General features: G+C 40.6%; 2 protein-coding genes and 1 pseudogene across 3 annotated transcripts in view; 2 read left to right on the forward strand and 1 right to left on the reverse strand.

Annotated features, from left to right (window-relative positions):
- The window catches only part of LOC124861450, a 700,723-nt pseudogene that overhangs the window by 128,420 nt on the left and 546,633 nt on the right, over positions 1 to 25,670 (forward strand).
- Positions 1 to 25,670, forward strand: part of LOC124861512 (protein NLRC3-like) — a 737,509-nt gene that overhangs the window by 10,148 nt on the left and 701,691 nt on the right. The gene's annotated exons all lie outside the window — the stretch shown is intronic.
- Positions 12,728 to 25,177, reverse strand: LOC124861437 (zinc finger protein 345-like). Of its 2 annotated transcripts, none has more exons than XM_047355223.1 (3): positions 24,886 to 25,177; positions 20,411 to 20,584; positions 12,728 to 16,158 (listed from the first exon to the last, which is right to left on the reverse strand). In XM_047355223.1, the coding sequence occupies exons 1-3, from the start codon at positions 25,022 to 25,024 to the stop codon at positions 14,252 to 14,254; spliced, it is 2,220 nt and encodes a 739-aa protein (XP_047211179.1). In that variant the 5' UTR covers positions 25,025 to 25,177; the 3' UTR covers positions 12,728 to 14,251. The 2 variants fall into 2 exon arrangements, with proteins under 2 accessions (XP_047211179.1, XP_047211178.1); XM_047355222.1 differs by having other exon boundaries at positions 20,411 to 20,596; positions 24,886 to 25,175.

The following is a 25,670-nucleotide window of genomic DNA, read 5'->3' on the forward strand; positions in this document are numbered from 1 at the left end:
TTTTACCTCCTACTCTCAGACAAGCAGCTATCTCACTAATACCTAAACAGGGAAAAGAATCACATCTCTGCTCATCTTATTGGCCTATCTCGCTCCTGAATGTGGACATGAAAATACTATCCAAAATTCTAGCAACTCAACTTGAAACCGTAATGCATAATGTGATCTCAGAAGATCATATGGGTTTCATAAAAAACGACATTCCTTCACAAACGTGCGTCGCCTTCTTAACGTGGGGCTTTCCTCGGGCACACCGTCAATTCCAGAAGCTGTTGTCTCTTTGGATGCCAAAAAGGCTTTTGATCAAGTGGAGTGGCCTTATTTATTTTCAACCCTTAATAAATTTGGCTTTAACAATAACTTCATTTCTTGGATTCGGCTTCTCTACATTTCTATAGAGGCGTGCATATGCACTAACTCCCCAAGATCTCCTTTTTTTCCTCTGTTACGAGGTACTCGTCAAGGATGTCCGCTGTCACCCCTCCTTTTTGCACTGGCTATGGAGCCGCTTTCAATAGCGCTGAAAACTGACAATAGAATTTTGGGCATTAGAAGGGCAGGGGTTGAGCATAAAGTTTCCCTATACGCAGATGATCTCTTGCATTATTTTTCAGACCTGGTTAGAACTATCCCTCTGGTGTTACATAAACTCGAAAACGTTGGACGTTTCACTGGGTATAAACTTAATATAGCAAAAGTGACTACAACAGCAAAATTGATGTTGCCCTCCAACTGGCCCTTCAATGTCGCCCTGGACAAATTTAAGTATTTAGGTATAAACATTTTGCAGACAATAACCTCTCTTTGACAATAACTTTGCCCTGCTCCTAGACAAGATCAAAGAGGATTTACAAAAGTGGGGTAAACTTCATATCACATTGGCAGGGAGGATACAATGCATACAGATGAGAATAGTACTACGTTTTCTATGTTTCAATGTCTCCCGCTATTTTTGCCTAAATCATTTTTTATTAATGTCAATGCAACACTCTCATCATTCATTTGGGGGAATAAGCCTCCTAGTCTCCAAATATCCTTACTGCAGAGACCAAGAGTGGGGGGGGGATTGGGATTGCCTGATTTACAGCACTATTACTGGAAATGTAACATGCACAAGATTGTGTATTGGGCTTTCTACCCTAAAACACAATAGTGTCAGATGGAGTTAAGTTCTTGGCACTACGCTAGGGATTATTGGGAAACTTTTATTGATTTTATGGGTGCTGACAACAGAGTGAAAGGATGTAGAGATGTGCTTGATACTTTCACCAGGTCGGCTGAGAAAGATAATCACACAATCAAGAAACGATTGGCTAAAGTTTGTGCTGATACAAAAATGAAGTGGCTGGATGCGCTATCCATGGTGATGTTTAACATCAGATCATCACCCACTGAGCTCATGGGTTTAACTCTACATCAGCTGCTGACAGGAAGAACCATACCCTGACCTTTCACCTCCTCTCTTCAGTCGGGGTGTGAACCCACTCTGGATTCACAGAGAGAGCAACTGACATGTTCAAAGATTTTAATCTGCTGTGAAGATTTGTCTCATAAAACACAGGAGGCTCTAACCAAAGAACCAACAGGAGAAACAAACAGAACTGTGGATGAGGACAAAACTAAGGTAAGAAGATCATATTGCAGGAAAGGAGAGCAGTCCTCCGAAAGAAACCTCAGAGAAATCAGAAAGCACCAAAGGAAGAACATATGAATAGGTTCAATTGGATATCTTTTGACTTAACATTTCATTTCCAGCCAATACATCATAAATGTGCTTGTGAAACTAAATTAATTTATTCCAGTGAACATAACGTCAAAAGGTAAGATTAACTCATCTTTTTAATTTCAACTAACAAAATACAATTGTGTGGAACCTGTTTCATACATTTTGAGTGGGCTGGGTTACTTCAACAGAGGGAACGTGATAAAGAAATAAACAATAAAAATTATATTTGTCGGGTTAAAGCTTGAAGGAGTATGTCCTGGTAAATTTGAAATAAGGTCACAAAATCAAAAATCCCAGGTGAGAAGGATTTCTAAAGTAAAATTGAATAATGAACAAACAAATGTTTACTTTTGTGAATGTGGGAAATTGTAGAATAAATTGCATGAAGGGTTAAATGACTGTTCAACTATTTAATCAATTCAAATAACTTCATGAATAGAAATTATAACTTCCTATTTGCTTCTGAGTTATTTATTTATGGATGATGTTGTTTACAACTTAGATTGTAAATTAACTTGATTCAAGGCCTTGAACTTTTACTTGCTGCTGAACAGAACTGATTTATGGGGAATAATTGCTTTGGGGGTGACTACCTATTGACTGGACAGGAAAGAATTTACCTGGTTTCCCTCTCCATCCAGGATGCCCTGACACCGATTGGCCTACTTCGTCAGGGGAACCTTTCAGAAAATGTGTTTTTGAATTTGATATGTCTGCTAGAATACAAACTGCTTCCTCTTAGAACCGATTCTAATCTTTTAAATGACACCACGGCAAAACAGGAGAGACAGCTGAAGGCTGTGTGAACAGGATGTTGAAATTATTTCTTGTCAAATTAGAATAGCTTTGGATATGATCCTAGCAAAAGAAGGAAGGTTGTGTGGTGTTTTTGGAGAGGTTTGTTGTTCTTTTACTCCCAAAAATTACAGATGGATCTCTAATGAAGGCCCTAAATGACTTGCAATCACTGTCCATTGAATTAAAATCGTACTCAGGAATCGATGAACAATTCACAAACATGTTTGAGATGTGGTTTAGAAAATGGGAAAACCTACTGGTGAGTATATTCACTTCATTGACTGTTGTGGTGATCGCAGCTTGTGTTTGCTGTTGTGCAACGTGTATTCGAGCTCTCATCCTCAGGTGTAACGATCGTGTGATTGGTTCCAGTGATACCAGAGGTTTGAGATTACCAGAATATCAAAGGGATGTGGTGCCAGAGCACACTGATGTTGTCCACTTAATATTTAAGCACAAGTGATGATGTGGATCTCATGGAACCAAACCAAAGTGATGGAGAAATTATGATACTGTGCTCTGAGGAGGAGGACCAGACGACTGTAATAGATAATTGAACAGGGTTTACGACTCAGGGCCTACAATATACTGATACACATTGTGCTGCTCATTTCTGTTGTGCTTCTAGCTTATTATTATTTTTGTTGTTTTAAAAATTTCAACAGGGCATTATTTTCTATTTGCGATGTTTTAATCATTTAAATTTCAGACACACATCAGCATAGGTCTGTTCTATGGGAAACAGAGGGGGTGCACACACTGAGGGCTGCAGGCCTTAGTTATGTGACGGACGGAAGAAACTGCCTCCCATATTCTAGCTTAGGTCTATATGCACTAGACACATTGATTGATGTGAGGTGGGTTTTTCCCACCTCAACAGGGGGATTTTTATGGATGTATGATTCTGTGGCCTTTTTCTAATTATCTCTTTGGTGCCTTAATTAAATATATCTGCCCTTGTTGCTTATCTGCCGCACCGCTCACTGCTACAGCTTACACAACATCCTTAGGTGCATGACTACAACCATGGGTTTCATGGACTCAGGGGGTCCGGGAGTGCCAACAGCATGTCAGATGCAAATAGTTAAGGGGTTGGGCCCCTCAAATCAAGGGTGTAAGAAAGAGGGGGCCGTGATCAGGCTCACTGGAAGAGCAGTGTTAAAGGGGACATATGCAAAATCCCCTTTTTTGGCCATTAAATACATTTCGCCAGTCTAATTTCTTCCTCCTTTTTGTGAAGCTAATCTACTTTTGATCATAAAAGACAACCAGATGCACCAGACTGTTAGCTGCCAGACAGGAGACACACACACAAACAAATCCTTACTCTTGATAGGAGCTGCAGTTAATGGAAACCTGGTATCAGTCTCCTCCTTCACAGTGAGCTGCTCTCCTTCCTGACTGGTCCAGAGTTCCTCCTGTTCCTCCTTTATCTGGAGGGACTCTGGCTCCTGCTGATCCACATCAGGACTCTGTTCTTCAGGAGCCTCTTCTTTAACATCTGCTGGCAGCACTGAAACACATTACATGCATTATGAACAACTTTAACTTCATGTTTCTAAGCTGGTAAAGATTCACATTAGAGAAAAACATCTGATCAGCAGTGTAGAGAAAACTGAACCTCAAGAACTGACAGTTTAGGTCATGTGCAGAATCTCATATTTAACCCCTGAATTAAATCACTATTATATAAAACATAATTGCCTGAGTTTTGATGTGAAGGAGTTGGTTTGTGAAGTAGAGATTGTTCATTGAATATAGTACAGACAGCTGATATAGCAACATTTAGATATTTAGTATGAGGATAAGACAAAGGAGACATAATATAGCATAAATCAACCAGTACATTGCAGCAACTTGTTCCCTAAACAATTCTTGGTATGTGTAAAATACGCATCAAGCAACATTAGTGGGCAGTTTCTGAGGGAAATGCATCAAAACCCATCAGATCTTTTCTATTTTATGATCAGTTTTAATTATCAATTAACACTTTATATCAATGAGGGTTATTAATCAATGAAGGGAACACGTGTTACTCCATGCTTGTGGCTTTATGTTCAGAATATTTGACGTGCAAACGATAGTTTAATATGCACTGAAGGAGCTTTCTCTACATCAGCAACAAGAAGATTACAGAACAGTTTCTGGTTACTTTATTGAACTTCATATTCATCCCCTTAAACTAGGGTCTACAACCTTTACAATAAAAAGGTTGTAGACCCTAGTTGTAGGTTCTTCAAAGTAGCCACCTTTTGCTTTGATTACTGCTCCACACACTCTTGGCATTCTGTTGATGAGCTTCAAGAGGTAGTCACCTGAAATGGTTTTCTCTTCACAGGTGTGCCCTGTCAGGTTTAATAAGTGGGATTTCAAGCCTTATAAATGGGGTTGGGACCATCAGTTGTGTTGTGCAGGAGGTGGATACAGTATACAGCTGATAGTCCTACTGAATAGACTGTTAGAATTTGTATTATGGCAAGAATGAGAAGGTGTGTCTAAACTTTTGGTCTGTACTGTGTGTGTATATATATATATATATACACACACACACACATATATATACACACATCCATTGACCTATATCGGCTCACTTCACCGCAGTTAGATGATCCTCTGTCGTTTCAAACTCTAATATTTCTGAGCTGGGCTCCAGAAGCTCCTGCTGATGTTTCACTATCCTAACAACGAGTTCTAATTCAGAGGAATAATCCACCAGCAGACTGAAAACGGCTCCTAAACTTTAACTACCATCCACACAGTTGGCATGAAGAAGGAAACATCCAAACCTAATCTGGGCTGGAAAACATCATCCATCATCTGGTGTCTCTTCCTCTGCTGCGTCCTGCCGCTGTTTGAGCTCCTGCTTCCCTCCAGTTTCTTTGACCAGATGTTCCTCAAGCTGCTGGACTTCTTTCCAGAGTTCATCAACTGCTGCTGATGCAGCTCTCTTACAGCTTTATCAACACTCCCGCTTCTGGGCTGCTGACGAACAGGGAACAAAGGATAAATGCTGCGGAACCTCGGAAGTCGGAACTGGGACGTCGGAACTTACGTCATTTCCGGGTTGTAGCGTTCCAGTTTCCTGCTTGTTTTCGTTCGTATTGCTAACAACTGTAACAGCAGCCTTACAACAATAACACTGATCTACGCGCTATTTCGTGCATATAAACAGCGTTGAAACATCTCGTCTTATAAACACTGAAAGTAGTTCGTCTACAACTGACTAAATGTTGCATAAAGTCCCAGAAATTTGGATATTTGGATTCGCAATTGAGAGATAACAGTTAAACTCTTAAAGTGGTTGGAAATCCACAATACTGCTTGAACCAGAACATTTATTGTTTTTCTAAATCTGGTGCCCCAACGTGGCCTTGGTAGATTCTGCTAAGTTGCTGTCGACAAAATATCTCCTGGATGTTATGTAAACATGGCGCTCTTTCCCAGCACCCCCTGACAGCTGTGACCCAGATAAAACTTTGCGGCCGATTGAGAAAACTTCCATCTCTCTCCTCAAGGACAATGGCGACTATCTGTGTTGACAGTCTAGTTCTTGCACACACACTCAGTTATATATTAGCACATCCAGGATTCCAACTGCGGTCAAGTGAGCTGACACCAGCTCTCTCTTAAAGATCAGCGTCGCGCATACAAGGTGCATTACGGTAATGGAGCAGAAAGGATCAGATCCTGGCAACGGTTGAGAAAATAAGAGGAAAACAGAAAGTAACCCACAGAAAATTTATATTAATTACCTTTTTACAACTTTCACATTCATGTTTTATATAAAAGAATACATATTTAATATTTTACTGTGCAGTTTTGGATAAATACCTTGTCAAAGTACCTCAAAATGATCATCTAGTATATGCTTCAGGAATTTATTTCTCCAAAACCATGAGAGGTGACAGCACAATCTCTTTAGATTATAGTAAAGGATCATCTATACTATAACCAGAATAAGTATTTCATAATTTTACAGTACAGTTTTGGAAAAATACCTTGTCAAAGTACCTCAAAATGATCATCTAGTATATACTTCTCGCCCACTTTCAGGAATTTATTTCTCCAAAACCATGAGAGGTGACAACACAATATCTTTGGGTTATATTAGAGGATCATCTAAACTATAACCAGAATTAGTATATCATAATTTCACTTGAGATTTTTGGAGAAATACACAACTACCCCATCAAAGTACCACAAAAGCTTCTTTTTGGTAAGGTCAATGAGGTCCATCATCTGAAACAGTGGTGGTCAGTGGATTACATGAGGTCCAGGACAACTGAACACACTCTACACACTATGTATGCTGTGGGAAGTGGTGGAGGGTCTGGACAGCTTAAAGTGAAGTGCAAGAGCATCTACAGGGGTTGGACAATGAAACTGAAACACCTGTCATTTTAGTGTGGGAGGTTTCATGGCTAAATTGGACCAGCCTGGTAGCCAGTCTTCATTGATTGCACATTGCACCAGTAAGAGCTGAGTGTGAAGGTTCAATTAGCAGGGTAAGAGCACAGTTTTGCTCAAAATATTGAAATGCACACAACATTATGGGTGACATACCAGAGTTCAGATGAGGACAAATTGTTGGTGCATGTCTTGCTGGCGCATCTGTGACCAAGACAGCAAGTCTTTGTGATGTATCAAGAGCCACGGTATCCAGGGTAATGTCAGCATACCACCAAGAAGGACGAACAACATCCAACAGGATTAACTGTGGATGCAAGAGGAAGCTGTCTGAAAGGGATGTTCGGGTGCTAACCCGGATTGTATCCAAAAAACATAAAACCACGGCTCCCCAAATCACGGCAGAATTAAATGTGCATCTCAACTCTCCTGTTTCCACCAGAACTGTCCGTCAGGAGCTCCACAGGGTCAATATACACGGCCGGGCTGCTATAGCCAAACCTTTGGTCACTCATGCCAATGCCAAACGTCGGTTTCAATGGTGCAAGGAGAGCAAATCTTGGGCTGTGGACAATGTGAAACATGTATTGTTCTCTGATGAGTCCACCTTTACTGTTTTCCCCACATCCGGGAGAGTTACGGTGTGGAGAAGCGCCAAAGAAGCGTACCACCCAGACTGTTGCATGCCCAGAGTGAAGCATGGGGGTGGATCAGTGATGCTTTGGGCTGCCATATCATGGCATTCCCTTGGCCCAATACTTGTGCTAGATGGGCGCGTCACTGCCAAGGATTACCAAACCATTCTTGAGGACCATGTGCATCCAATGGTTCAAACATTGTATCCTGAAGGCGGTGCCGTGCATCAGGATGATAATGCACCAATACACACAGCAAGACTGGTGAAAGATTGGTTTGATGAACATGAAAGTGAAGTTGAACATCTCCCATGGCCTGCACAGTCACCAGATCTAAATATTATTGAGCCACTTTGGGGTGTTTTGGAGGAACGAGTCAGGAAACGTTTTCCACCACCAGTATCACGTAGTGACCTGGCCACTATTCTGCAAGAAGAATGGCTTAAAATCCCTCTGACCACTGTGCAGGACTTTGTATGTCATTCCCAAGACGAAGTGATTCTGTATTGCTGTAAATTGAGGCCCTACACCATACTAATAAATTATTGTGGTCTAAAACCAGGTGCTTCAGTTTCATTGTCCAACCCCTGTAGATCTCCTCTGACTTCTCCTGGACTGGAAACGCCCCTCGCCTGTTGAAGAAGGTACAACAGCTCTTCTTCATCAGGAAATGAAAACAGACTCTTCTCTCTTCTCAGCTGCTTACAAATGTCTACAGGGCCACGATGGAAAGTACTCTGTGTCTCACCATGACAGTGTGGTGTGGGAACTGCACAGGAGAGGAAGGAAGTATCACGGGTGGTGAGGACAGCACCCAGGATTATAGGATGCCGTCTGCCCGACATGGACTCTGTTTATACTACACAATTTCAGAGGAAGGCCAGTCGCATCGCAAAAGAGCCCTCCCATCCAATGCTACAAGCTGGTTGTCCCACTTCCATCAGGGAAATTGAACAGCTGCATTAAATCCAGACCAAACACACTTAAAACAGTTTCTTTCACAAAACTATGAAGGATAGAATAGAAAGTGATGGATTATATTATTATATAATATTATGTTTTGTGAATTGGCGCTATATAAACTGAATTAAACTGAAATTTCTAACAGCTGAAGATCTACTTAAAAGAATCAATATGTAATTAAATGGAAAATTGGAAGTCTACAAGCCACTTTATTTTGACACTGATTCAATTAAAATCAATGCATTCAATTATAACTACATCACTTACAGTTAAAGAAATCAGCTAAAGTTCCTTAACACATTCATCTATATTTAATGTAGGGATCTTCAGTTTAATTCAACCTTGCTTTTATTGCTCCTTTTAAAACCAAGACAAAAACAAAGATACTGCAGTAAAACTAAACCAAATAATACAGGAGCCAGGAAAGATTAAAATAACTCCATTTAAAGTTAGATCAATTTGCCAAGAAAAATGTAAAACAACCATGATTAAAGTAAAAATAGGACAAAAAGTTAAAAACTAAAAGATAATGCACAGTGCATTTTTTCAACTGCTAATCAACATGAAGTCAGCAGTTATTATTAATAAAAGGTATGACTTCATGACAGAGGTTTGTCATAAATGAAGCAGGTAGGGTAAAAGTGAGATGCCGGAGGTCCAAGTTGGGACGACATGCGGCCAGAAAAGTACAACTGCAGTCCTTCAGCGGCTGAATGTGGGAGTGAGGTCTTCCTACATGGAATCAAATGTTGTGATTATCAGCAAAAAAACTATAACCAATAATAGTGCCAAACCTGCCATTTGTGACTTTAGAAACTTAATACAAACTCCATCTAGAGGTGCAACTTTAAGTTTTGTAAGGAGGTTTGTCAAAGTGGAGTTCAGTGTTTTGTTGCTTCTGAGGCAAAAGAAGAGAAGAGATAGCTCCTGATTGGATTAGAACCCAATAAAATATTACACTGAATGAAGCATTATTCCTTGTTTTGTCACGGATGTCTGTAAACAGTAAATTATTACAGTTAAAGTTAACAGAAAATGTGAGCCTCAGAATGTTTTTAATTGATATTACTGCATGGCAAACATAAATGCTGTTGTGCAATAATATGTTTAGGTTATTTAATATGTAATTAAATAACCATTCAGTCTATCAAGTATTGTCCTGTGAATACCAGCTGAATATGACTGTGGTACTAGAACGATAGATGAAAGAGGGATTTGAGCACTGGCATTACTGAACAACAAACTCTGCACACATATGGAATCAATTCACAACAACTTCTCTTCAAAAAGTAAGAATTTATTAACAAAAACAATTAAACTCCAAGTTAAAATATTTAAATTTACAAAATACTAGACTAGAACCATTCAACTAAAACTACCACACAAAATGAATGAATACAGAAACTAATGACACTATATAGAAATAACAAGGGAAATGGGGACCAATACAATTGATGCAATAATATCACAGGTCAGTGTTGATATGTTTAAGAACCAAGATTTATTTTGAGGAATCTGGAAATGAGGTCAAATTAGTTTTAAAAGTTATTAAGGACAACAATTGGTATGTGTTCAAACAACCAGTCACAACACAAATCAGAAGGTAAGGAATGCCTGGTTCACACAGCAGGATTTTTAGAGTGATTTTTCCTCCGATATTCCCCTTCCAACATGCCCAGATCGTTGTGCTGGCTATTAAGTAGGGATAGGTACCGTATTCGGTACTTTCATAGGTAACGACAGAATTCCGTCGGTACTACGGAGTACCAATTCACGTAAAATCAAACGGTACCATGTTTCGGTGTCTAAACGCATCATTGTGACACTAAGGGAGTGGAAGACTGGGTGATTTTCCATGTCGGACATGAACACAGCATTGCACACACAAGAGTGTAATGATGTTAGTAGCCGTCGGTACCGTCAACAAAGCATGGCTGATAGAAAGCGCTCAAAAGTATGGCTCCACTTTTTTAAAATGCGGTGCAGATTACGCTCACTGCAATATTTGTGATAAAGTGCAAAACCACCGGTGGGAAAACTTTTAATCTGAGGAAGCACCTGCAGTATTTCCCCTACCATTATCCAAGGAAGGCGCCCCCCCCCCCCCCCCCCCCCCCCAAGAGGATCACACAGCATGTAGGAATAGTACGTTTTAACAGCTAAATTCATTCATTTAATAGATCACATTGTGAGCGATTTCTGTCCCTGCATCGTCTCTACTCTACTTTCCATGGCCAAACTTGACAAAAGCTGGACGAAAACAGGCTCAGAAAACTGGTCAGGGAGGCTGCCAAGAGGCCGACAGCAACACTGAAGGAGCTGCAGGAATTTCTGGCAAGTACTGGCTGTGTACTACATGTGACAACAATCTCCCGTCTTCTTCATGTGTCTGGGCTATGGGGTAAGGTGGCAAGATAGAAGCCTTATCTTACAAAGCAAAACATCCAAGCCCGGCTTAATTTTGTAAAAAGACATCTGCCAAACGCATGTGGGAAAATGTGTTATGGTCAGATGAAACCAAGGTTGAACTTTTTGGACATAATTCCAAAAGCTATGTTTGGCGTAAAAACAACGCTGCTCATCACCAAAAGAACACCATACCTACAGTGAAGCATGGTGGTGGCAGCATCATGCTTTGTGGCTGTTTATCTTCAGCTGGAACTGGGAGGAGGGAATTATGAACAGTTCAAAATACCAGTCAGAGTTGGCACAAAACCTTCAGCCTTCCATTAGAAAGCTGAAGATGAAGAGGAACCTCATCTTTCAGCACAACAATGACCAAAAGCACACATCTAAAGCATAAAAAAAAATGGCTTCACCGGAATAAGATTGAGGCTTTGTAATGGCCCAGCCAGAGTCCAGACCTGAATCCCATCGAACATCTGTGTGGTGAAGTGAAGAGGGCTGAGCACAGGCGATGCCCTCGCAAACTGTCAGATTTGGAGTGGTTTTACAAAGAAGAGTGGGCAAATATTGCCACACCAAGATGTGCCACGCTGATAGGCTCCTACCTAAAAAGATTCAGTGCTGTAATAAAAGCCAAAGGTGCTGCAACAAAGCATTAGTTTAAGGGTGTGCATATTTATGCAACCAGGTTATTTAAAATTTTTTATTTTATATTCGTCCCTTTTAAGGGTTTCAGTTTGTTTTTCAATTGCATTGTACAGGTTATAGGTCACATTAAAAGATGGAAAAAGTTGTGAAATTATTTGTCTTGCTGTCATTTTTTAACATAATGAAAACCTGGCATTTGAACAGGGGTGTGTAGACTTTTTATATCCACTGTATATTGAGAAATAGAACACCTTAAAGTCTATATATTGAGAAATAAATAGTGTAAATTGAAAATTTTTGAAATGTTATTGTTAAACGAACTAACATTTATTACCACACAGACACACACAAAAGTACAGAAAACTGGTACCGTTGAGTACCGGTATTGATTCCCAGGTACCGAGTATCTGTACCATATTGGTTCAAATGTGAAAGGTACCCATCCCTACTATTAAGATAATCTTATAAGATAATCGTGCCGTGTGTGGTGTGTTAAGAGTGATCTAGTCTGCTTGGAAGGATGTCGGGACTGCTCCAAACTCAAATTGGAGATATTCAACATGTTGGATCGTCTTGTCCGATTTCCTAACGTGTGGAGTATTCCCTGAGGACATACGAGCACGCAGCCTGTTGAATGTGACGTGTAGCCCATCAGAAAGCCAGGTAACAGAAACACGGAATTGAATTACTATGAACCCACGTTTCATCTTGAGAGTTTGCAAGATTTTCCGTCTGAAATCTGAATGTTTGTGAGGGAAATCGGTTTGTGTGTGGTGTGTTATCCTTGCCATGTGGCTGGACACCACACACTGTAGGACTGAATGTGTTGTACCTACCATTCTTTATCGTCACGTATGGGGTCTCAAGTTTTGAAAATCAGCTCACAATTTGAAAATCCTGCTGTGTGAATCAGGCATTAAACATTATTTTAATAAAATAATTTTCTTAAAAGATTTCCAAATTAGAAAACAATACTCATTTTGGATGTTAAGCAATTACTCATCAGCACATGGTTGAACTAAGTTATTAACTCTTAAAATGGCGACTCAAACCTTTATTTAAAGATGCCAGGGGTCGCACGGCCAATGGACAAATAGAGAAATGTGGTGGTACCACATCCGGGTCACACAAAGAAGATAGCTCATTCATTAATCATAGCAGTTTTATTCATATGTTAATATTTGTATTAATGGTATTTAATGTGTATACAAGCTCTGACGGCACGTTATCTAACAAGTACAGAGTGAATGAAACAAGCTCTGTTGTAAACAAAGCTGTCTACTGTGTAGTATTAGCAGAGGTATTAGCATGTTAACCGCTAGAAGAGACAACGTTTAGCATATTTTAAGCAATATTCAAACCCATTTTTAGCAGGTTAGTTCAAGGAGATTAAGGAAAAACACAAATAAAATGGATCAAAATCCCATTACTGAAACACCAGTGTTTAAAACATCTTATTGAAATAAAGTTTATCTCAACTTTAAAACACAGCACAAATAAGACTAGCCTTCACAATAGCATCACAAGGTTGCCTTATACCACCACAGACAAAAGCTGAACATCATGTAATTAGCAATATTAGGGTGTTTTATCCTAAACTAGATTTCTTTGCCCAGACACCACCTCTTTTGTGGACCATTCTTATGAACAGAAGTGAATAAAGGTCTAAGTCCACGTTTCATCCATGGGTGGGGCACAGCAATGTGAGAGATTCGCAGCCAGAGGCAACCATATTTCAAACAATAATATACAATGTAAATTCGATCCATAACATAGACAGATTTCTAGATTGAAACTCATCTCTATAATGTTTCAACGAAATTCTAGAAACTGGAATTTCCACAGATCTGCTGCCCTTAGCTAGCTAACCTAATAACAGACGTGGAGGAACCAACACCAAGACTCCCTCATCGTTGTTCTCTGAGATTTTAACAGCACAAATCTCACTTATGAACGTCCTAAATACAGAGAGCCCAACTAGAGACGCCAACACTCTGGACCACTGCTACACAGTTTTAAAGGATGCCTATTGGCCTGTGCCCTAAGCAGCTTCAGCACTCTGAACACCATCTGCTTCAGCTCATACAAACCAACATAAATAAAGAATGTGTAAGCCTGTGGTAAGGACTATAAAGAAGTGGACAGAGGAATTAAAGCAGAAGTTACAGGCCTGCTTGGACTGCACAGATTGAAGTATCTTTTTAAGCTGAAGCCACTGACCTCATCAAACTCACTGACACAATGACATCATAAACCATGTTTTTGTGAGGACATGTGTGTGTCCACCAAGACATTTTACACATACAACGACAGCAACCACACCTGAGAAAGCTGGCTCAGACCAAATGAAGAGGCCCACAGCAGTTTGTGAACCCTCTGTTCACAGGATGAACTCCTACCATATCAGCCACAGTCACCCCCGGTATATGATACATTTTTTCCACAATCATACCCAGCAAAAAGCAAAAAGGTTTTTATTTTCTTTAAGTTCTAGTGTGTTGGCTTAGATTTGGCATAAAGGTAAAGTTTTTAACACATTCAAAAGGTTTCTCTCCATTGTCTTTTCGTCTGTGGATGTTTAAAGATGACTTGAAGGCAAAATATTTACCACAAGCATCATAGCTTGAGGGTTTAGTTCCTCTGTGAGTTATCATGTGTGGGATTAAATTTAACTTTTTGTATAATCTTTTAAGACAAGCATCTCAAATAAAGAGCTTCTCTCTCCTCTGTGGATTCTAATGTGTTTGTTCAAATGTGCCTTTTGGTAAAATCTCTTTCCACATGCATCACAACCAAAGGGTTTCACTCCTGTGTGAATTCTCATGTGTCTGTTTAAATGTGACTTGGAGATAAATCTTTTTCCACAAATATCACAACTAAAAGGTTTAATTTCTGTGTGGGTTCTCATGTGCATGTCAAAAAGTGACTTGCAGGCTAATATTTTTCCACATGCATCACAACCAAAAGGTTTGTCTCCTGTGTGGATTCTATTGTGTTTGTTTAAATCTGACTTGGAAGAAAATCTTTTTCCACATGCATCACAACCAAAAGGTTTGTCTCCTGTGTGAATTCTCATGTGTGTGTTTAAATGTGACTTTTGGTAAAATCTATTTCCACAAGCATCACAACCAAAGGGTTTCACTCCTGTGTGGATTCTCATGTGTGTGTCTAAATGTGACTTGTAGGCAAATCTTTTTCCACAAGCATCACAACCAAAGGGTTTGACTTCTGTGTGGATTCTCATGTGTTTGTTTAAATTTGACTTGTGGTAAAATCTATTTCCACAAGCATCACAACCAAAAGGTTTGTCTCCTGTGTGAATTCTCATGTGTTTGTTTAAATCTGACTTGGAAGCAAATCTTTTCCCACACGCATCACAACTAAAAGGTTTGTCTCCTGTGTGGATTCTCATGTGTGTGTTTAAATGTGACTTTTGGTAAAATCCATTTCCACAAGCATCACAACCAAAGGGTTTCACTCCTGTGTGGATTCTCATGTGTGTGTCTAAATGTGACTTGTAGGCAAATCTTTTTCCACAAGCATCACAACCAAAGGGTTTGACTTCTGTGTGGATTCTCATGTGTTTGTTTAAATTTGACTTTTGGTAAAATCTATTTCCACAAGCATCACAACCAAAAGGTTTGTCTCCTGTGTGAATTCTCATGTGTTTGTTTAAATCTGACTTGGAAGCAAATCTTTTTGCACATACATCACAACTAAAAGGTTTGTCTCCTGTGTGGATTCTCATGTGGCTGTTTAAATGTGACTTTTGGTAAAATCTATTTCCACAAGCATCACAACCAAAGGGTTTGACTCCTGTGTGGACTTTCATATGTCTTTTTAAATCATGTTTCAAGTTAAAACCTTTACCACACTCACCACAGTTAAACTTTTTACTACCTGTCTGGACCTTTGTCAGTGAATCTATGTTCTTCTTCTCTGTGAAACACATCTCATTACCAGAACAATCTGAAGACATTAATCTTGGATGACATGTCATGTGACTCTGAAGAGAGCGTCTGTTAGCAAATTTTCCTCCACACTTAGAGAAGCTCAAAGATTTGTTGACAGTGTTTCTGTCTGACCCTGGAGTCCTGCTCTCCTTCCAATCATCCTCACTGTCTTCAGTTTCAGAGTCTGATAAGTGTTTAAGCTCAGATTTATGATGCTTCACATCATCATCATCTTCATCATCCTCACTATCTTCAGTTTCAGAATAGTTGGAAGAGCCTCCATGATTATTTAGATCCGAGTTCCTGCTGGATTCTGCTGTCCCACAGTCCTCTTCTTTAATTTCTGTTTTTATCTGGTCAGCCGAGCTGCTGCTTGGAAGATCTCTGTCTTCTGTCTGGTGTTGATGAAGCTGAGAGAGCAGAGGTTTCTCTTCATCCTCTTCACTCTTCATATGAACAACAGTTAATGGAAACCTGGTATCATCAGTCTCCTTCTTCACATTCAGTTGTTCTCCATCCTGGCTGGCCCAGATTCTTTCATTTTCCTCCTTTATGTGGTGGAGCTCCAGCTCCTGCTGGTCCATATCAGGACTCTGTTCTTCAGGAGCCTCTTCTTTAACATCTGCAGACATCATTGAAACACTTTATATGCATAATGAACATTATCCTTTCTTCTTCTATTGGCCCCTTTATCCTTAAAGTTATTAATAGTAGTTTGACCTCCAGCGTGGAGCAGAACAATTTGAAACATACTATTGTGAAATCTGGCCTCAATCATTCTGCTTTGTTAATCTTTAGGCCGATCTCCAAGTTACCCTTTTCTGTCCAAAATTTTGGAACAACAGTTTACAACCAGCTGAAGCCTTACTGGATAAATATATGATTATGGAAGTGTTCCAGTCTGGGTTTAAAACTTACCACTGAATCGGCTCTTTTAGGGATTTTTGATGATGTATTCTTAGCAACGGATTCTGGGAACTGCTTTTAGATTTACCAGCTGCTTTTGATCCAGTGGATCATAACGTTCTCATCTCCAGACTGGAGCAGTGGGTGGGCATCACTGGCTCAGCTCTTTAATGGTTCAGGTCCTACTTCTCTGATAGGAGTTTCTGGATCATGGTGGATTATTTTACCTCCCCTGGGGGGTACCTCAGGGCTCCATTCTTGGTCCTCTCCTGATCTTTCTGCTGCTTTTAGAAAACATTGCATTTAATTTTTGTGCTGACGACTGTCAAGTCTATTTCCCTTTAAAACATAATGTTTTTGTTTAGCCTCTTCATTATTGTCTCTGAATTTTCTTAATTTTAATTAAATAAAACTGGTGATGCTTTTCAAATCCAGTGACTCCAGCAGTATTTCTTCCTGTGGCCCAGCATAAAAATCCAGCATCATTAATTCAGTTTTACTTTAGTAAAAATGAACCATGGACTAAAACTTAAAACAGGTTTGAATGTCCCACCCCAGTAGCAGCATTAATTCTGCTTCGTTGTTACATCAACTACCTCTCAGCGGTAGCCTGAAGGTCCTGGGTCTGACTCCCCCTCCTCATTTATCTTCTGTATGTAGCTTTGATATCTCTGTTGACCAGGTGCGTAGAGAGCTTTAAAAGTTTCACCCTAGGAAATCTCCTGGTCCTGACGGTATCAGCCCAAGGGTTCTGAAGGCTTGTGCGGGTCAACTGAGTGGAGTGCTGCAGTACCCCTTTGCTATGAGCCTGAAGCAACAAAGAGTTCCAGAGCTATGGAAAACATCATGTCTGGTCTAAGTGCCAAAGAAAGTACATTCTAAAGGACTTCATGACTATAGACCCATAGCTCTGACCTCTCACATTATGAAGGTCAGAGAGAGGCTGGTTCTGGTGCACCTGAGGACACGGGTGTCTGCAGCCCAGAAGCCTCTGCAGTTTGTTCACCAGCCCCATGTTGGAGTGGAGTTCTGTGTGTGTCCTTTAGACTTTTATTAGTGCATATTGTTTGTTTTTATGGGTGTATTTTATGCTGGGACAAATGAATTTCCCCTTTGAGGATTAATAAAGTTTCAATCAATTTGTCAAAGCTTGGCTCACAGGTCCTCTTTCTTTCAGTTGAGGCGGCCGTCAGAAATCAAGCCCCTCTAGTCTTTCTCTGTCTTGCTGTGACATTTAGTGGCTAAAAGGCAACCAGCTTTGTCGGGAAACTGTTGGTCTAGAGTTGATGCACACGCTGGGGATAGTATTTATCCTGATATTTAATTCCAGCTCCAGACCTTCTACAGGTAGATATCCCCTTGGGCAAGGCGCTTATTCCCAAGGTTCCACATCGATGAATGGATGTACTGGCCTTGTGTGTGTGTGTGTGTGTGTGTGTGTGTGTGTGTGTGTGTGTGTGTGTGTGTGTGTGTGTACTTGTACTTGCTGCTGATTAAGAACAATTTTTCGTATTTTTATCGCAAAGTGAGGACATTTTCCTGGTCCTCACGCTTTCAAATTCCGTTCTTGGGACAGGGGTTAGGTTTAGTACTAGGGTATGAATTGAGTTTAGGCCCAAGAAATCAAGAATAATGAATGGAAGTAACTGAAAAGTCCTCATAAAGATAGAAGTACAAGGATGTGTGTGTGTGTTGACCACTAAATGTTTATCTACCATTACCGTGCCAAATTGGTACCCATTAGGCTTATTTTGTTAGAATGGCATGTTGTGAAATTATGATTATATGATTATGAATATTTAGAAAAAAATAGAATTCAACAATCATAATTAATATATAATGTATCATTCATATCCAAAATCACCCACCGTGTTTAGCTATTCAGAATATACTATGAAAATGTGATTGTTTGGCTGCTAGCAGTTAATAATTGGAAGTATTAAGTGAGAAGCATGGACGTGAGGACATGATGAGTGGCTGAGATCTCGCGAGAGCTGTGCGCAAATAATATGGTGGCATACTGGTACACAAATACTATCAACTCGGATAAAACAAGCCAATAAATTGAAGAAATAGAAACATAGAAACGTTTAAAATACTAACCACTGTCTCATACTGGTCCTTCTCAAAATATTAGCATATTGTGATAAAGTTCATTATTTTCCATAATGTCATGATGAAAATTTAACATTCATATATTTTAGATTCATTGCACACTAACTGAAATATTTCAGGTCTTTTATTGTCTTAATACGGATGATTTTGGCATACAGCTCCTGAAAACCCAAAATTCCTATCTCACAAAATTAGCATATCATTAAAAGGGTCTCTAAACGAGCTATGAACCTAATCATCTGAATCAACGAGTTAACTCTAAACACCTGCAAAAGATTCCTGAGGCCTTTAAAACTCCCAGCCTGGTTCATCACTCAAAACCCCAATCATGGGTAAGACTGCCGACCTGACTGCTGTCCAGAAGGCCACTATTGACACCCTCAAGCAAGAGGGTAAGACACAGAAAGAAATTTCTGAACGAATAGGCTGTTCCCAGAGTGCTGTATCAAGGCACCTCAGTGGGAAGTCTGTGGGAAGGAAAAAGTGTGGCAGAAAACGCTGCACAACGAGAAGAGGTGACCGGACCCTGAGGAAGATTGTGGAGAAGGGCCGATTCCAGACCTTGGGGGACCTGCGGAAGCAGTGGACTGAGTCTGGAGTAGAAACATCCAGAGCCACCGTGCACAGGCGTGTGCAGGAAATGGGCTACAGGTGCCGCATTCCCCAGGTCAAGCCACTTTTGAACCAGAAACAGCGGCAGAAGCGCCTGACCTGGGCTACAGAGAAGCAGCACTGGACTGTTGCTCAGTGGTCCAAAGTACTTTTTTCGGATGAAAGCAAATTCTGCATGTCATTCAGAAATCAAGGTGCCAGAGTCTGGAGGAAGACTGGGGAGAAGGAAATGCCAAAATGCCAGAAGTCCAGTGTCAAGTACCCACAGTCAGTGATGGTCTGGGGTGCCGTGTCAGCTGCTGGTGTTGGTCCACTGTGTTTTATCAAGGGCAGGGTCAGTGCAGCTAGCTATCAGGAGATTTTGGAGCACTTCATGCTTCCATCTGCTGAAAAGCTTTATGGAGATGAAGATTTCATTTTTCAGCACGACCTGGCACCTGCTCACAGTGCCAAAACCACTGGTAAATGGTTTACTGACCATGGTATCACTGTGCTCAATTGGCCTGCCAACTCTCCTGACCTGAACCCCATAGAGAATCTGTGGGATATTGTGAAGAGAACGTTGAGAGACTCAAGACCCAACACTCTGGATGAGCTAAAGGCCGCTATCGAAGCATCCTGGGCCTCCATAAGACCTCAGCAGTGCCACAGGCTGATTGCCTCCATGCCACGCCGCATTGATGCAGTCATTTCTGCAAAAGGATTCCCGACCAAGTATTGAGTGCATAACTGTACATGATTATTTGAAGGTTGACGTTTTTTGTATTAAAAACCCTTTTCTTTTATTGGTCGGATGAAATATGCTAATTTTGTGAGATAGGAATTTTGGGTTTTCATGAGCTGTATGCCAAAATCATCCGTATTAAGACAATAAAAGACCTGAAATATTTCAGTTAGTGTGCAATGAATCTAAAATATATGAATGTTAAATTTTCATCATGACATTATGGAAAATAATGAACTTTATCACAATATGCTAATATTTTGAGAAGGACCAGTACATTTTGTTGTGAACTTTGAGTCTGTAGGAGAGCAGAATAGTTTAATTTAGTCTCTCCAAGTGCTGCGTAGATATCTTCATATTCTGTTTGCGTCGTATTTTTCTGGCAGTTTCAGCTCAGGAAACGTCTCATTTCTTCCTCCTTTTTGTGAAGCTAATCTACTTTTGATCATAAAAGACAACCAGATGCACCAGACTGTTAGCTGCCAGATAGGAGACACACACACAAACAAATCCTTACTCTTGATAGGAGCTGCAGTTAATGGAAACCTGGTATCAGTCTCCTCCTTCACAGTGAGCTGCTCTCCTTCCTGACTGGTCCAGAGTTCCTCCTGTTCCTCCTTTATCTGGAGGGGCTCTGGCTCTTGCTGATCCACATCAGGACTCTGTTCTTCAGGAGCCTCTTCTTTAACATCTGCTGGCAGCACTGAAACACATTACATGCATTATGAACAACTTTTACTTCATGTTTCTAAGCTGGTAAAGATTCACATTAGAGAAAAACATCTGATCAGCAGTTTAGAGAAAACTGAACCTCAAGAACCGACAGTTTAGGTCATGTGCAGAATCTCATATTTAACCCCTGAATTAAATCACTATTATATAAAACATAATTGCCTGAGTTTTGCTGTGAAGTAGAGATTGTTCATTGAATATAGCACAGATAGCTGATATGGCAACATTTAGATATTTAGTATGAGGATAAGACAAAGGAGACATAATATAGCATAAATCAACCACTGGATTGCAGCAACTTGTTCCCTAAACAATTCTTGGTATGTGTGAAATACGCATCAGGCAGCATTAGTGGACAGTGCCTGAGGGAAATGCACCAGAACCCATCAGATCTTTTCTATGTTATGATCAGTTGCAGTTTTAATTATCAATTAACACTATATCAAAGAGGGATATTATTTAATGTGTTACTCCATGCTTGTGGCTTTATGTTCAGAATATTTGATGTGCGTACGATAATATAAAATGCACTGCAGGAGCTCTCTCTACATCAGCAACAAGAAGATTACAGAACAGTTTCTGGTTATTCTATTGAACTTCATATTCAGCGAGATGTTTTATCCAAAAAATGTCCGTCCCCTTAAACCAGGGGTCTGTAACCTTTACAATCCAAAGACCGTTTTCTTTTTTTGTTCTACAGTTTGTTTTACAGAGAGGAACGACCAAAATCTTCAGGAAAATGAGAAAAGCTAGCAGGGACTCACCCTAAATGACTTGAAGCTGTAATTGTGACCGAAGGTGGTTGTGCAAACTGTTAAATTAAGATCAACTTTATTGCCCAAGTTTGAGTACAAACAAGTGCAATGTGCTTATTTGTTTTACAGCAGATTAGCTGACTACTCTGGCTGAGCGGGGGGTGGGTCAGAGAGAGAACCAGCCCCTGGAGAGCACTGGTTTTGATGGTTCTTGAGCAGGAGAAGATGCTTCACCTGCTGCTGCCATTCAGTCACGAAGCTGGTGATCCACTGACAGGTGGAGGCCGGCACTGTGAGCTGGGTGACCTTCTGATGGAGAATGTCTGGGTTGATGGTGTTTAACTTTACGTTCTCTCTCTGTGTTTAGCTGTGACACCTTCCTGGAGGTTGAGGTGCTGCTGCCAACAACTTAATGTTCTTCTGCTATAGATGATCCACTTGGCCCCGTCTCTCCTAGACATAGCTACTGGCTGAGCTTCTACTGTGACTAACTGTACAGGTCCTTCTCAAAATATTAGCATATTGTGATAAAGTTAATTATTTTCATAATGTCATGATGAAAATTTAACATTCATATATTTTAGATTCATTGCACACTAACTGAAATATTTCAGGTCTTTTATTGTCTTAATACGGATGATTTTGGCATACAGCTCATGAAAACCCAAAATTCCTATCTCACAAAATTAGCATATCATTAAAAGGGTCTCTAAACGAGCTATGAACCTAATCATCTGAATCAACGAGTTAACTCTAAACACCTGCAAAAGATTCCTGAGGCCTTTAAAACTCCCAGCCTGGTTCATCGCTCAAAACCCCAATCATGGGTAAGACTGCCGACCTGACTGCTGTCCAGAAGGCCACTATTGACACCCTCAAGCAAGAGGGTAAGACACAGAAAGAAATTTCTGAACGAATAGGCTGTTCCCAGAGTGCTGTATCAAGGCACCTCAGTGGGAAGTCTGTGGGAAGGAAAAAGTGTGGCAGAAAACGCTGCACAACGAGAAGAGGTGACCGGACCCTGAGGAAGATTGTGGAGAAGGGCCGATTCCAGACCTTGGGGGACCTGCGGAAGCAGTGGACTGAGTCTGGAGTAGAAACATCCAGAGCCACCGTGCACAGGCGTGTGCAGGAAATGGGCTACAGGTGCTGCATTCCCCAGACTTGGGCTACAGAGAAGCAGCACTGGACTGTTGCTCAGTGGTCCAAAGTACTTTTTTCGGATGAAAGCAAATTCTGCATGTCATTCAGAAATCAAGGTGCCAGAGTCTGGAGGAAGACTGGGGAGAAGGAAATGCCAAAATGCCAGAAGTCCAGTGTCAAGTACCCACAGTCAGTGATGGTCTGGGGTGCCGTGTCAGCTGCTGGTGTTGGTCCACTGTGTTTTATCAAGGGCAGGGTCAATGCAGCTAGCTATCAGGAGATTTTGGAGCACTTCATGCTTCCATCTGCTGAAAAGCTTTATGGAGATGAAGATTTCATTTTTCAGCACGACCTGGCACCTTCTCACAGTGCCAAAACCACTGGTAAATGGTTTACTGACCATGGTATCACTGTGCTCAATTGGCCTGCCAACTCTCCTGACCTGAACCCCATAGAGAATCTGTGGGATATTGTGAAGAGAACGTTGAGAGACTCAAGACCCAACACTCTGGATGAGCTAAAGGCCGCTATCGAAGCATCCTGGGCCTCCATAAGACCTCAGCAGTGCCACAGGCTGATTGCCTCCATGCCACGCCGCATTGAAGCAGTCATTTCTGCAAAAGGATTCCCGACCAAGTATTGAGTGCATAACTGTACATGATTATTTGAAGGTTGACGTTTTTTGTAATAAAAACACTTTTCTTTTATTGGTCGGATGAAATATGCTAATTTTGTGAGATAGGAATTTTGGGTTTTCATGAGCTGTATGCCAAAATCATCCGTATTAAGACAATAAAAGACCTGAAATATTTCAGTTAGTGTGCAATGAATCTAAAATATATGAATGTTAAATTTTCATCATGACATTATGGAAAATAATGAACTTTATCACAATATGCTAATATTTTGAGAAGGACCTGTATGTGCTCTCTTTTATACTCTAGACTTGAAAACTGGCTCAGAGTTTATCTGCTTAGCTGTGTTTCTCTCCTAGATGAAGCCACTAAAGGAGCTACAACTGCCTTTAACATTTTACTTTTCTTTCACATAGAAAGTACTCCTGGTTCAGGGCTCTCAAACCTCCAGTTGGTCTAGGCAGATGGCCAGGAGGAGTGAATGTTACAACTCACTGACTGGATGCAATTGGTTGTGTTTCCTTAGAAATTATTTAACCAATTTGAACAATAAACTGAATCTGACTGCACTGCTTGATAACTAGGATCAATTGGAATGAATGTCCTTGACTTGGAATCTGTATGATTCAACTGAACTGACCTTGTAAAGTGTCTTGAGACGACACGTGTTGAGAATTGGAGCTATATAAATAAGCTGAATTGAATGAGTAAACAAATGTGTTAGAAAAGTAAGAAGCTCAGTGACAAACATTACAAGGACATATGGCCCAAGGTTTGTCATGGATGAACTGTGGCTGGGGCACTGGGTTTCATAGTGGAGCAGGCTATAACTGGGTTGATTAGAAAGCAGCAGCACACTTAGATTAAGTATGGACACCAGCTACTACACGACCTACCAGATAGACACCACAATGGTGACACATAGTCTACTGATAATCACTGAGGGAGTGCACATCCATTGCATTGGAGTGCCGGATATAAAGCTACAGGCTCTTCCTCATCCTTTCACAGACGGCAGCGGTCCGAGGCGGGAGCCTCAGCGCTGATCTTTGTAATCATTCCTCTGCCTAATTTAGATTAAAGGAGCCAATAGTTAGAAACTGTTTGAGAGTCGATCCTTTAAGAGTCAGTGTTAGATAGAGTGTGATCACTTCTAGGGACCAAGGACCGGAGGAGCTCCGAGACGTCTGACCGCCAACAGGGTGCTGTTGCTCGGACAGAAGTTTGTGAACAAAAAAAAATGTCAAGACACATTCAAGCTCTTTCAAGGTCCTGTGGTGTACATCTATCTTGACCGGAGCCCAAACACCAGCACTCCTTAGGAGATGGAAGAAAAAGTATAAGTAGCATTAAACATCTTCCTCAAATATGAAAACTGAAACAACATGAGATGTTTGTCCAAAACTCCTGCAGCTGTAATCATTCCCAACAAACAGATCTTTGTGCTTCCAGCGGCTCCCATACCGCTCCTCTACCGTAATACACCATGGATGGACGCATCTGATTTCTACCGTCAGCGATCGTCGGCTCACTTCACCGCAGTTAGATGATCCTCTGTCGTTTCAAACTCTAATATTTCTGAGCTGGGCTCCAGAAGCTCCTGCTGATGTTTCACTATCCTAACAACGAGTTCTAATTCAGAGGAATAATCCACCAGCAGACTGAAAACGGCTCCTAAACTTTAACTACCATCCACACAGTTGGCATGAAGAAGGAAACATCCAAACCTAATCTGGGCTGGAAAACATCATCCATCATCTGGTGTCTCTTCCTCTGCTGCGTCCTGCCGCTGTTTGAGCTCCTGCTTCCCTCCAGTTTCTTTGACCAGATGTTCCTCAAGCTGCTGGACTTCTTTCCAGAGTTCATCAACTCTTACAGCTTTATCAACACTCCCGCTTCTGGGCTGCTGACGAACAGGGAACAAAGGATGAAGAACCCGGAAGAGATCCACGTGTTTGGGAAGAAGGGGCGGGGCCAGCGGAACCGGAAATAAATGTATTGTTATTATATATTACTGTTTCACGTGTGTTTTTACAGTTGTTTCCAAACACGATGTTTCAAAGTGAATATTTCAAAATCCGGATGAAATGTGTTGAGACAAGGTAACAATTAAAATGCCGAGCAATGAGCCAGGAGGCCCCAAAGAATGAAAAACATTTGAACATTAGAACAAACTTCCAAGGAAACACAAATATTTCTAGTTCTACCTGCCTTCTTGTTCCAACAGGTTTGGATATCATTTACATCATTTAAGTCAGAATCCTTGTAGACTGCAATAAATGGAGATTTTAGTCAAGAAAAGTTGCATTTGTGCAAAAGGCCTCACTGAAACCCAGGCGCGTAGTTAGACCTTCTATGCTGATTCTAAACATGCGGCTCTGGGTTTGAAGATGCAGCATAATTAAGAAATAAATCATACCAATTAATCACAGGTTGACCATTGATTAGTTAACTATTTTATTTTTCTGAATTACACATGAAATATTATATAAACTAAACTAATTAAACAAGG

Source organism: Girardinichthys multiradiatus, chromosome 24 (assembly GCF_021462225.1).
Source record: "Girardinichthys multiradiatus isolate DD_20200921_A chromosome 24, DD_fGirMul_XY1, whole genome shotgun sequence".
Lineage (NCBI taxonomy): Eukaryota > Metazoa > Chordata > Actinopteri > Cyprinodontiformes > Goodeidae > Girardinichthys > Girardinichthys multiradiatus.